Raw genomic sequence first — 12790 nt, 5'->3', positions numbered from 1 at the left:
ACGTACTCCTGGGTTAGTGAATTTTTAGCCTTTATTTTTTAATGTGATCTTGCTCTTCTTTTTTTGCCTCTAGTTCCTATTACTAGTTTTTAAAGCCAACCAAGGACTGAAAGTGTGAGCTTTTTTGGATTTAGTTCTGAAATAATTACTTATGTGTATTCTCCTCAACAGCAACCCCACTTGCCAGCAGCAGAGAGTACTGCATCCCTCTCAGATCATCTGGGTGGTGCATCTAACACAGCAGATGCCCAGGTTGATAACCTTGTGGGTAAGTTCCTCCTTTGGCTACCAAGAGAGTTTTGTGCAACTTGGAATAGGTATCTGGCAGAAATCATTGAGGGGGAAGTTGACTTTAAACACAGAGAAGGGAAAAAAATTGATAGTGTACCACACGTGAATGTGAGCCTTGCCAGTGGCTATCAGAAAAAGGAAGAATAATAAATACATAACAATATGTGGGTGCCATTTTCTCTGGAATTCTCTTAGCAGGATCTTGATTCACATAATCTTAGCTAAGGCACACACAGAACCAGGTGGCGAAACAGCTAGCTCTGTATCACAGTTTTTTCATAGTATTTAACAGTAGTCAGAATTGATGGTGACACGAATAATACAACTTTATATGTGTAAGCCCTTTTACATTTTTTTAAAACTATTTTATGTCCCCTTTCCCATTTGGTAATGAAGTTTTGCAGAGAAGTTATTTTATGGAGATGAAGCTAAAGCACAGAGAAGTTTAATAACTTGTTCAAGGACATCTAGCAAGAAGGGCCTGGAGCCGAAAGCAGAATCCAATATGCCGTCCAAAAGCCAGAAAACCAAGGCGCTTACTTGACATAACTATAAGTCTTCTTCTGCTGGGGAACTACTGATATTCCTACTTTATCTTTATGCTACAGAGGGCTCATGTGCAGTCATAAATTTTTTAAATGATTTTTTTTCTTATTATAAGATAATTCATGTAGAAAACTCAAGTGGTTATAGAAACATATTAAGAAAAAATATGTATATATATTTTTTCTCTACAGTTTATTCAACCTTATCTTCTCAATTGAATCCTTCCCATTGGCTTTTAACCTGCCAAAGTCTCTGCCATTAAAACAAACTAGTAATTACACTGGGTGCAGAAGTCAAGCACTAACCTAAGTAACTTTAGAATACAGTAATTGGACTAGATACCATAAGGCTAAAAACAAAATGAATTGAACACAAATACAGGACTCTACTCAATAAATTTTTTTACATATAGATATTTTATATACCACACATATACTGACATATGGAAAATAAGAAGATATAGATAGTGAGAGCTAGGTTTTTCAGTGCCAGAGGGAAAAGGTTACAAATAAGGAAAAGAGAAGGCTGAGATGTACCCTTTGGTACTGGAGTGGAATCTAATATTGATATGAACTCATGGTTTTAAAAATATATTTACAGTTAGAAAATAAATACAGATGTGTGTGTATGCATGTATCAGTATACACACATGTATTTCCTAGTTCTGTCCATGGAGAGGGCCTAGAAGCAGCAATACTACCATAGCAGTGGACACACTTAGCACCCAGATCTTGCTTTCTAAATATCATTCTCCAATAAAAGGAACTAGGGCTCCTTGGAGAAGGGGTTGATTCCAGGGCTTGGGCAGGAAAAATATAGCATGACCCTGGAGCATCTCATGGTACCAAAAATTAAGAAAATTCTCAAAAAAGAATGGGACATGCTGAAAGGGCATAGGGACCAACCTGAAAGAGCTCTAGTGGCTAAATCTGGAACAATTTGACCAGCAAAATAGATGAATATAGTATTAAGTTATAGCCCATAGAATAAGCTAAGTATCCATGAGTTCATACTAATATAAATAAATTATTGAATAAACAAATGAGAAAGAAAAGGACAGCATCTCTTACAGAAGAATCCCAATTAATAAATGAAGAAGGCATGAGGAAAATAGGAAACCATCCATAGGCACAAAACACAGTAATAGTTGTAGCAGGCAAGATCCACTCATGGATGTTAAAGAGTAGTGGAGAAAGTGAGGAGAAGTAGTGTATCTGCATAGCCAAAAAGTATCTCTCTCAAGATATTTATTTATCACAAAGGGGAAAATAGTAACTTTACACTGGAGAAATCCATCAGATACCAGCCACTCTATGTAATGAAGGTTAACATCACAGTAATAAGACATATTGACATAATATCCCTCCTGATAGAATGCACTGAGAAGGTGGTCTCACCAAAAATGTGTAACTGCAATCTCCTAAGAAAACATCTGACAAACCCAATTAAGGGACATATACAAAACAACTGCCCATACTCTTAAAAAGTGTCAAAGTCATGAAAGACGATGAAAGACTGGGGAGATCTGACATTTAAATTCCATGCAGGGTCTTGGAACAGAGAAAGGATATTAGTAGGAAAACCAGTGGAGTCTATGGTGTGGTTAATGGCATTATACCAAAATTAACTTCTTGATTTTTATAATTGTACCATGGTCATATAAGATGTTAACACTAGGGGAAAGTGGGTAAAGAGCATATAGGAATTCTGTATTCTATTTTTGCAAGTTTTTTTTTTTTTAAAGACTAAACTAAAAAAAAAAAATTTTTTTTAACAAAACCAAACCAATAAAAACTAAACACTTCCTCAACCCCATGTCTTCCTCCATTATCTCTTTACTAAACTTGTTTTCATTCCTCCCATTTGCTCCTCAGTTCACTTCTGTCTATTTTTTGCGCCTGGTATGCCACTACAGCAGCTCTGTGAAAAGGCCAACAATAACCTCCATGCCACTAAATCTAGTAGATATTATCCAGTCCTCATCTTGACCTTGTGGTGGCATTCAGTGTTAAGGATTAGTTCCTCTTTGAAACAATCTTCCCTTGCCTCACCCAATGCAGTGTCTTCTGGTTTTCTTTCTACTTCTCTGATTATTCCTTCTCTTTCTTTGGTAGATTACCCTCCTTTATCCAGTCTTTAAATATTGTCATTCTTCAGTGCTTCATTTAAACTCCTCTTCCAAATCTATATTTAGGCATGGAGTGATTCTGTTCACATTAACAGTGCAATTACTATGTATACACAGATAAATGGCAGGCTTTTATGTTCAGCCTGTATACCGACTTGCTACATGACATTTCCATCAAATGAAAGCAATATGTTAACCAACATGCATTTTTTCCTTCAAATTGTATATAAGGCATTGTAATAGATGCAAATAATTATAAGTCATTATCCTATCTTCATGGAGCTTAATCTAAAAAATACAGTTAGGACTTTTACTGTAATGGTTAAGGTCATAGGCATTGGAGTCCTGTACAGCTTCAGATCATGGCTTTATTACTAGTAATGGCCTGACCTTGAGTAAATTAACCTCTCTTGGCGTTAGTTTCCTCTTCTGTAAAATAAGAATGGTAAATGTTTCCTCATAGGGTTGTAAAGATGAAATGGAACCAGATAAGTTAAAGCATTCAGTGATAAAGACAAAAAACAAACTCTCTCGTATGGTGGTAGTATTTATTAAAGTAGTGGTGGAGCAATGTTAGAATACAAGGTAACATGCAAGTGCTAAGACAGTTCTAGAAACATTAAGTGTAGAAAGAATTCTAAGAAAGGAGACCTATGAACTGGGATGGGCAGAGAAGACATTTTAAAGGTAGTGAGCCTGGAGTAGAGAAGGAGTTAAAATTCTGATTAAAAACAATTTAATAAAGAAGCAACGTGCTGAGGTAGAAACAGTAAAAGATTTGTAGTAAGAAAATACAAATTTAAATCAGCTCTACCTCTGAATAGCTGTAATTTTAGATGAGTTCATTTTTAAATAAAGGTTTTCTTTCCATATCATTATCTGTTATGAGATAATGATATCTGTCCTAATCACCTTGTATAGTTGTAATAGATGTGAAAATATTTGTTGTACAGTAAAATATGGTATAAACTAATTTATTGGTGAATCAGTGTACCTTGGATTCAGGTCATAGGCATTGGAGTCCTGTACAGCTATCTTCAGATCATGGCTTTATTACTAGTAATGGCCTGACCTTGAGTAAATTAACCTCTCGGCGTTAGTTTCCTCTTCTGTAAAATAAGAATGGTAAATCTTTCGGAGCTGGAAACACCTATGTCTGAATCCACTTACTAGCTGTGACTTTAGCAAGTCACTTCAGCTCTGAGCTGTGGTTTTCTTATCTTTAAAATGGATATAGTACGCCTTACTTCATTACAATATTGTGAGGATAAATAGTGACTCTTCATTTGTGAGGGCCCATTATCAGTCAAGCAGAGTGAGGGACCATGAGCTGGAAAGATGGTGTATACTGGGCATTCGATTATTGGTGACTTCATCAAGGCCAGCGTTTATTTGCTTTGGAATTCTCTGAGTGTGGCACATATGCATATAATGTGACAAATCCCTATTTCAGATCCCATGTTAGATCTGGATATTCAAGAATTAGCCAGTCTTACTACTGGAGGAGGAGATATGGAGAATTTTGAAAGACTGTTTTCAAAGTTAAAGGAAATGAAAGGTAATCAGATTCAACGTGTCTAACACATTCCCGTGTTGATGCTCATCTGTTTTATGTAGTAGCATTTGATTTTGTTAACTGCTGGATTGAATTCCTTGTTTTGGTCTCAGCTGTCTTGAGAAACTTAGCTACTTGAGGGACTTTGTCATCCTCTGTTGGTTTAAAAAAAAATACCCTGGGGAAAAGTTTTTCTTCTTCATTATCTTTCCTTTTACTTTTCCTGCTTTTGCCTTCCTCTGTTTCTTCGCATGTGTTACATAAGGTGGAATCCGTAAGAGCCCTACCATTTTACTCACATCATTCCCATCTGGAAAATTCCTAATAGCTGGAATGACTACGTCATAAACAAATGTCTTTGAAACCTATCTCCCATCTTCTAATGTTAGAATATTCATATACTCAATTATCCTGTGGTATTAGAAAAACTTCTTAAGATGTATTTTCCCCCTAGATAAGGCTGCGACGCTTCCTCACGAGCAAAGAAAGTTGCATGCAGAAAAGGTGAGACAGTCAGGTATTTACTGGGTACCTATAAAAGGTCCAGTGCTATTCTAATTATATATCATACTTGTGTGCCTCTAAAGGGTCTTAGTGTGAGCTTTTTGCCGAATCTTCTAACTAATTAAATATATATACAGTCATAGTATAGTTGCTGCAGTCAAACCAAGATTTTCCGCCTGTATGGTGACGACTCGGGATGTTTGCCTTTCTAACTATTGGGCCAGAAAACTTAGTTGTTTTGTTATTACCAACACAACACATGTTGTTGGCAGGAAACTTGTATGGTTGATGGTGTTCCATGATATGAATGTGTCATAATTTATCCTGTTCCCTCTTGGACATTTAGGTCACATGCATTTTTTGCTTCTATAAATAATGAAGCTGTGCATATCCTTAAACATCACCTTTGTATACAACCCTAAATACATCCGTGGTATAAATTTCTAGATGTGGCAGTCATGGGTCAAAGGGTATTCAAGGGTTTTGATATGTGTTGCCAGAGGACTGGAGGGCAAAAGTGCAGAATTTTAGGTCTCGGTGAGTTGAAGGTAGGACATATGAAACAAGCTGAAATGTAGTTCTTGCCTAAAATTTGTTGTATGCTTCTCTCTACAGGTGGCCAAAGCATTCTGGATGGCAATTGGGGGAGACAGAGATGAAATTGAAGGTCTTTCATCTGATGAAGAGCACTAAATTATTCATACTAGGATCTGACTAACGAAGATGCTAGCTCTGTCTGAGATTCCTCTCCACTCAGCGCAGTCATAATTTGCCAGAATTGCCACTATCATGTCAGCTGCCTGACTTGTTTATAGGGTCCCCTTAATTTTAGTTTTTAGTGGGAGGTTAAGGAGAAATCTTTTCTCCCTCAGTATATTGTAAGAGAGTGAGGAATACAGTGATAATAATGAGTGAGGATTTCTTAAATATACTTTTTTTTTTTTAATTCTAGGAATGAGGGTAGGATAAATCTCAGAGGTCTGTGTGATTTACTCAAGTTGAAGATAACCTCCAGGCCATTCCTGGTCAACCTTTTAAGTAGCATTCCCAGCATTCACATTTGATACTGCACATCAGGAGCTGTATCATCTTTCCTGGGTGATTTGGATTTTCTCCATTCAAGAAGCTTGTGTCTCTGAGGTACGATGCTTTTATTGGGAGGAAAGGAGGCAGCTGCAGAACTGATGTGACCTGTAATAAAGGTGGGGCCAAAGTTATAGCTGCAACTTAGTCTCTACCTAAGAAAATGCCTCTGGGCATTTCTTTTGAAGTATAGTATCTGAGCTCATGCTAGAAAGAATCAAAAAGCCAGTGTGGATTTTTTTACTGTAATAAATAAGGCAAAGATTTCTATTCCAGTGAGAATAAAACCTCTCTGCTGAGTTGTGAGGGATATGTTGTATGTTAGAGAGAACCTTAAGGAGTCTCTGTATGGGCCATGGAGAGTATGTGATAATATACTGTGATTTTCATGAAGAAACTCTTCTGCCTTAGAGTTCTCCCCTTCTGCTTGAGATGCCAGAGGTGTGTTGTCATACTTTATACCCACAAAACAAGACACATTTCCCCTTTAAAGCCAAACAGAGATCACTGCCAAAGTGGGAACACTAAGAGGTGGGTGGGGAAGTGAAATGTTAGGCAGTGAATTCCTAAGCTGTCTTGAGAAACTTAGCTACTTCTCAGGTTCATAGCTGTTCTCTGCCCTTCCAAGCCTGTGACCTTGGGGAACTATCTTTTGTTCTTTATCCTTTGTCTTGTTTGAATGGGTCAGTCCCAGAGGAACTGATAAGCAAATGGCAGGTTTTTAAAGGAAGGGTGGAAAGTACAGCAAATAAAAATCCTTATTTGTTTTTGTAGACTTTTGTCATGCATGTCATTAGCCTCACTCTGATCATGACTGGCGTGGCTCTGAACTGCCACACAGTACATTGAATGGAAGGTGCCCGCACACCAGCTGAGAACTGGTTCTGACCTAGGTGGGCTCTAGAACCATTTACATAGCATGAAAGAAACAGGTTGGTTCAGGAGCAGAAAGAAATAAGGCTCACACCCCTCCAGACACCACCTTATAAGCACTGCAGAACCTGAAACAGATGGCAGAAGGAATGGAATGCTGCAGGGGCCAGCCGAAGTGACCACAGGGAGGAGACAGCTCAGTGACTGGAGCGTTCAGGAAGAGGCTTTCCGGGGAACACTGGACATTGCTTAGTGACCTTTGGTTCCTTCATTTTTATTTTTATTTTTTTTCTTTTACTTTTCTGAAGGACTTTGAGTCTGTGGTTCACCATCATCCCATCAGTGTTTCTTTGAGGTGATTGCATTAGGGAAGTTGGCTTTGGGGTTGCAAAAAAAAAAAAAAAAGAGGGAGGTAGAACTTGTTTTCCTTAAAACATGGAAGGTTTTAGAAAATATACTTGGCCATCTGGTTAGAAAAAAACAGACCAGACTAGAAAAAGCTGTGAACTTGATTTTGTAGATGAAACAAAGCCAGATAATTAAAATGTGATGTAGTTATAAAGGGTACTAATAGTTATTATGATGATTTTGTGATTTTTCCTTAGGGGGTATGAGTGAGGGAAGCTGTATATCCTTTGTTGGATTAGACACATATAGTGAATAGGGGAAGAGTTTGTCAAGCTCACTATTGGAATTTACCCTGCATATGTAATGTGGTTACATTTTTAAGACCTCAGCTATCTAGGGATATTGGTCTCTTGTAGGGACACATGGGATGAAGGTCTCTAGTGAAATCTACTAAAGGCCCATGTTAGAAGAGTGATCATGAGCCAACACTGAGGTAATGGCTGTAGTCTATCTAAAGTGACCTATGTTCACGCTACCACACGTTGTTACAGACTTGCCAGCTGGAATTTAAAATAAGAGACTGGGTTTTTGGTTGTTTTTTTTTCCTGAAGCCCTTCTCTCTTTGCATAACATAGTGTTTGGCATATAGTAGGCAGTTAATTTTGGTTGTAAATTATGGTTTGTATTTTATGAATATGATGGCAAATTTTGAAGATCCATACATAAGTGCTGGAAGGTAGAGAGAGAGAAGAATAAACATTTTGCCCCAGAGAAAATCATGTGTTATGTAATAATTTTAGAGTGATGGAGATAAAGATATTTTTATAATTTTAAAATAAGCCATCCTGCCAGTGTATGAGAAGATTGACAGAACCAGTTTGCTTGCTCTCTATTTATAGAACTTGGCCACATCTAATTCAGAGAAGCTAGAGATTTAGGGAAGCTAGACTTAGATGGTTGAGTAATATGGGATGTGGTTCAAGGACCATAGAGCATGTCAGGCCATTCCTGTAAACTACTCCTAACTCGTGAAATGTGATATATGGCTAATTTCCTGTTGCCACTGGGGAGAGGTGGGGATCAACATTTTTGCCATGGTTTGTCAGATTCCTTTAACCTTGGGCCAGTCTCTTAACAGTGGCCATTGAGAGAGAGCATGTGGAATGCCCCTTGCCTTGCCTTGGCCTGCCATGGAAAAACAATCTTAGAAGAATCACTGTCTAAGGGTAAGATGAGAGCTCTGTAAACTATTCTGAGCTTCAGCGTTTGCTGAGGCAAAGCTAAATTTAGCAAACATGTGTCCGATGTGGTCAGAGGTTCTGATTCATTAGGGGTTCTGATTCATTGAACGTTCTGATTGATGGAGACAAGAGTTTCAGTGAATGTTCTAATGCGTTAAGTTTGCTCTTTACTCTCCCTGCTGTTATTTTTACAATGGACAATTTAGCTACCTCGTTATGTCTTTAAGTACCAAATCTTACTGGAGGACTGTAGGTGGAGAAAGTGTAAAAACTCTGGTCATGTGTATACTGAACCCAGTACCGCGTTAGTATGAGATCAGTTTGAAAACAACCCCCTATTTACTTTCCCATAATTTGTATGTCTCATGAAAGTAGAAGGCTGACTGTGCATGGCAAAATTCTATTACTTTCGATTCCACTCAGAGTTTAGTGATCCATCCTGGCACCTTTGGCATGTAAGCTCTTACAGAAAATGTCCTAGAAATTCTCTAACTTTCATACTTGGCATTACAGATGCCTGTTAATATTACAAAGCTTGCTCTTAATGTAGGTGTCTTCACTCAGAAGAGTTACAGCATAGGAAGTATCTTGCCCTAAGTTATTCCTCTGTTTCGCTACTTTGTTTCCTTTTGAAAACATTTTGATTAAAAACCTGGCCCTAACGGCGTCTTTGAAACACAGGCTTGGGGTAAAAAGACAAAAAAAAAAAATAACTTCTAAAATCCCCTTTCTCTGCATCCATCATTAGACCCAAACACTTCCTCCACACAACTACAGATCTGGGAAGCATAACCAGGCACACAAAGCCGTCTATGCCCAGTTTACTAACTAGGAAGCCTCTCGGGTTTGCTCTAATGAAGGAGGTGTCCAATCATTGTCCCTGCCCTTGCTGTTATCAACCAGGTGGCTTTAATGCTATCATAGAAAAATGTGGACTAAGGCCAAGGTAGAAACTTTATGGTAACAGTAGCATAGTTTAGGAGAGAAAATATTATTTTAATCTGAATTCCAAGGACATGGCCTGCAACAATCATGCTTCCCCAGGAAATTCTCAGGAAGTCATTAATGGTGAAGTGAGATGGCCTTAAATTTGTTCCTCCTACCCTGGTGAGAGCAGAAACAAGAACTCAGGGTCCGGCCAACATTGACTGTGAACGTCGTTCGTGCCAGAATCTGAGCTAGGTGTGGCAGAGGACACAGACTTGAGTCAGGATGTAGTTTTTCCTTTGCATGAGCTCAGAGACCAACTCAGGTGGGAGCAGGGGGCAAGTCAGACAAGGTCACAAAAGACAGTACCAAGACGGCATGTGAAGAGTGCTGTGACCAGCCCTAATGGCCGTAGGAAGTTAAGAACACAGTGGGCTGCAGAGAACAGGAAGTGCATCTTAGGGCAGTGGTTCTCAGAAGTGAGCCCACATCACAATCACCTGGAAGGCCCCACTCCAGAATTTGGGATTCAGTAAGCCTGGTGTGGGGCCTGAGAATTTGCATCTTTAACATCCCAGGTGATCCGATGCTGCTGGTCCAGTTCTGGGACCGACTTTGAGAACCAGTGACTTAGGGGAAGTCTTGTTTGAGTTGAGCTAGAAGGATTAAAATTTGGCAGATAGGTGAGTGAAGGCAGCAGTTGTTGGAGTTATGAACAAAGGTATGGGAAGAAGAGTGAGGGGATGTGCTGGGAAATGGTAAGGAATCCACATAGAGAAATGGCGGCAGATGAGGATGGAGTGATGCCAGAGGGCACCCTGTAGAGTCTGTGCCTACTCTGGAGGGAAGTGAGGAGCCGAAGGTTTTGAGCAGAAAAGGCATCTAACCATAATTACATTCCAGGAAAATGTGGCAACAGTGTTAGCAGTATTTGCCTAACCAATTAACTGTGTTGAGAAGGAATCTGAGGCTGAGGATGGACCCAACCCTGTGATGAGTGGTTTTTGCCAAGGGTAAAGAAATAGAGAAGGGCAGAATTTTGCCATCTGTATGTTATCCCTGAACTACAGGGACACAGATTAGGAGAACCTTGGGATAGTTGTGATAGCAGGTAATCAGGAACTATAGTCCTTCAGTCATATATAAGGACTTTATAAGATAGCACTGTGGAAATGGATATAAAAGATACTGCTAAGATAGAATCTACTAGATATGGACACTGATTGATTCATTTACTCGGCAAAAATGTGTGAAAGAAGCCAGGGATAAGAATAAAACGTAAACCCTGCTCTCAAGTTACAGCCTAGAGAGGGACTGTGGCAACAGAGATGTTCCTGAGAGGCTTCCTGGAGGACATGTCTGAATGGAGGCACAAAGTATTAGTAAATGTTGGCCAGGCAAACTGGTGGTGTGCTGGGGAGCAGGGGTAGGCCGAGGAGGAGAGTTTGATGTTCTAAGTATGAGCAGCCATGGAGACAAGGATGATCCATGAGGACTGCAAGTTGCCGGGTTGTAGAGGATAAGGGAAGGAGTGGTAAAGCCAGGTGAGGGCAAATGAGGGCCAGATGCTCCAGGGCAGAGACCTTAGAATGTGTGCGGTGGACCAGGAGAAGCATCTAAGGTCCGAAAGGTTACTGGGGTCATGAAGGGTACCTTTATAGGAAAGAGATCTGGAGGCTAGGAGACCCATTAGGATGCTGGTGCAGTTGTCCAGGCACTAGAGGACCTGTAATTTAGGGCAGTGTGAGGGGTAGCAGAGCAGAGAGATTAGCAAAGTGGGACTCTGTGGAAGTAGGGAGCAGAGGACTTGTGGACAACTGTGGCTTCTGTGGATGTGGGTTGGGTAAATGGTCATGCCCAAAACAGGGCTGAAGGCCAGAGGGGAGAGGTTTGGTTTAAGAAGGGAAACCATGAATTCTGTTTATTAGATTGTGAGCTTAAGGTACTTGTGGCCCCTCCATGTGCCAGCAGCTGGCTGGACATGAGTCTGAAGTTCAGGATTGAAGTTCGGGCTATAAGTAATGATCTGGGAGTCATTATCATTTATGTGGCTTGAAATCATAAGGGTAGATGAGATCACTCATGGAGGAGTCAGCAGAATAGTGGTCTGGGAATACCAACAAGGAAGTAGGCAGAAGAGGTGTAGGCCCAAGAAAAAGGGCCAAGGAGAGCCGGGAAGCTTAGGGAGTAGGGCCTTTCCAAAAGGGAGATGGCAGCAGCAGAGAGGTGATGGAGAGCAAGGAAAAGCAATGTGTCAAGCTGCTCAGGGCTTGGAAAATGGGAAGAGGCTACTGATAAAAACTGGGGAAGCAGAAAAGGGCGGTGGGAAGATGATTCACTTTGGGAGTGCCATGTTTTTGATCATGTCAAACAGCTGGAATTTAAAGTCGTGCATCTCAGGCAACAGGTTGGGTTATAAGTACTGGTTTGGGTCAGCTGTTGAGAAATATAGACTACATAAACCCTTGAGGAAAGTTGTTAAGGGAGTAGGAAGGTGGAAGAACCGGCCAGATATCATAAAGGCAGGAATTTGATGCAGTTATCAGAGGGCAAATCTATAGGCTGTTATTATATGGTCTGCCTCCTCCTGGTAAGGGAGATGTTTGGATGCTGGGGAGGTCTTTAGGAGGAGGACTGCTGCAGATGTGGTCACACCAGAGGATTATTCCAACCCATTTCATCCTTCTCCCCCAGACTCTGCTTATTCAGCCTCTTAAAAACCAAAAGGCAGGGCCAGGTGCAGTGGCTCACTCATGTAATCCAGCACTTTGGGAGGCCGAGGTGGGTGGATCACGAGGTCAGGAGTTTGAGACCAGCCTGGCCAACATGGTGAAACCCCATCTCTACTAAAAAATACAAAAATTAGCTGGGCATGGTGGTGAGCACCTGTAATCCCAGCTGCTCGGGAGGCTGAGGCAGGACAATTGCTTGAACCCAGGGAGGTGGAGGTTGCAGTGAGCCGAGATGGTGCCACTGCACTCCAGCCTGGCAACAGAGCAAGACTCCGTCTCAGGGGTTGAGGGGGGAACCCAAAGGCATTTTACCCCCATTTTTTTTTTTTTTTTTTTTTGAGACAGTGGCGTAATCTCAGCTCACTGCAACCTCTGCCTCCTGGGTTGAAGCGAGTCTGTCACTTCAGCCTCTCGAGTAGCTGGGACTACAGATGTGTGCCACCACAACTGGCTAATTTTTGTATTTTTTGGTAGAGACGGCGTTTCGCCCTGCTGGCCAGGGTGGTTTTGAATTCCTGACCTCAAGTGATCTCTCTCTGCCCCCAAAGTGTTGGAATTACAG

The 12790-nt window shown here is 40.6% G+C and overlaps 1 protein-coding gene across 5 annotated transcripts in view; it reads left to right on the top strand.

Moving 5' to 3' along the window:
* The window catches only part of AAGAB (alpha and gamma adaptin binding protein), a 57263-nt gene extending 50383 nt beyond the window's left edge, over positions 1–6880 (top strand). For 2 of the 5 annotated variants that reach the window (XM_035258992.3, XM_035258996.3), the window contains exons 7-10: positions 172–268; positions 4419–4523; positions 4975–5024; positions 5640–6880. In XM_035258992.3, coding sequence (XP_035114883.1) covers positions 172–268; positions 4419–4523; positions 4975–5024; positions 5640–5717 — 330 coding nt within the window. In that variant the 3' untranslated portion in view covers positions 5718–6880. The remainder of the gene's footprint in view (positions 1–171; positions 269–4418; positions 4524–4974; positions 5025–5639) is intronic. The other 3 variants (XM_035258993.3, XM_035258995.3, XM_035258994.3) reach the window with 3 other exon arrangements.
* Positions 6881–12790: the final 5910 nt, after the last annotated feature.

This window comes from Callithrix jacchus, chromosome 8 (assembly GCF_049354715.1).
Source record: "Callithrix jacchus isolate 240 chromosome 8, calJac240_pri, whole genome shotgun sequence".
In the NCBI taxonomy this organism is placed as follows: Eukaryota; Metazoa; Chordata; class Mammalia; order Primates; family Cebidae; genus Callithrix; species Callithrix jacchus.
Note: the sequence above shows the minus strand (reverse complement) of the source record. Positions and strands in the feature narration are given on the sequence as shown.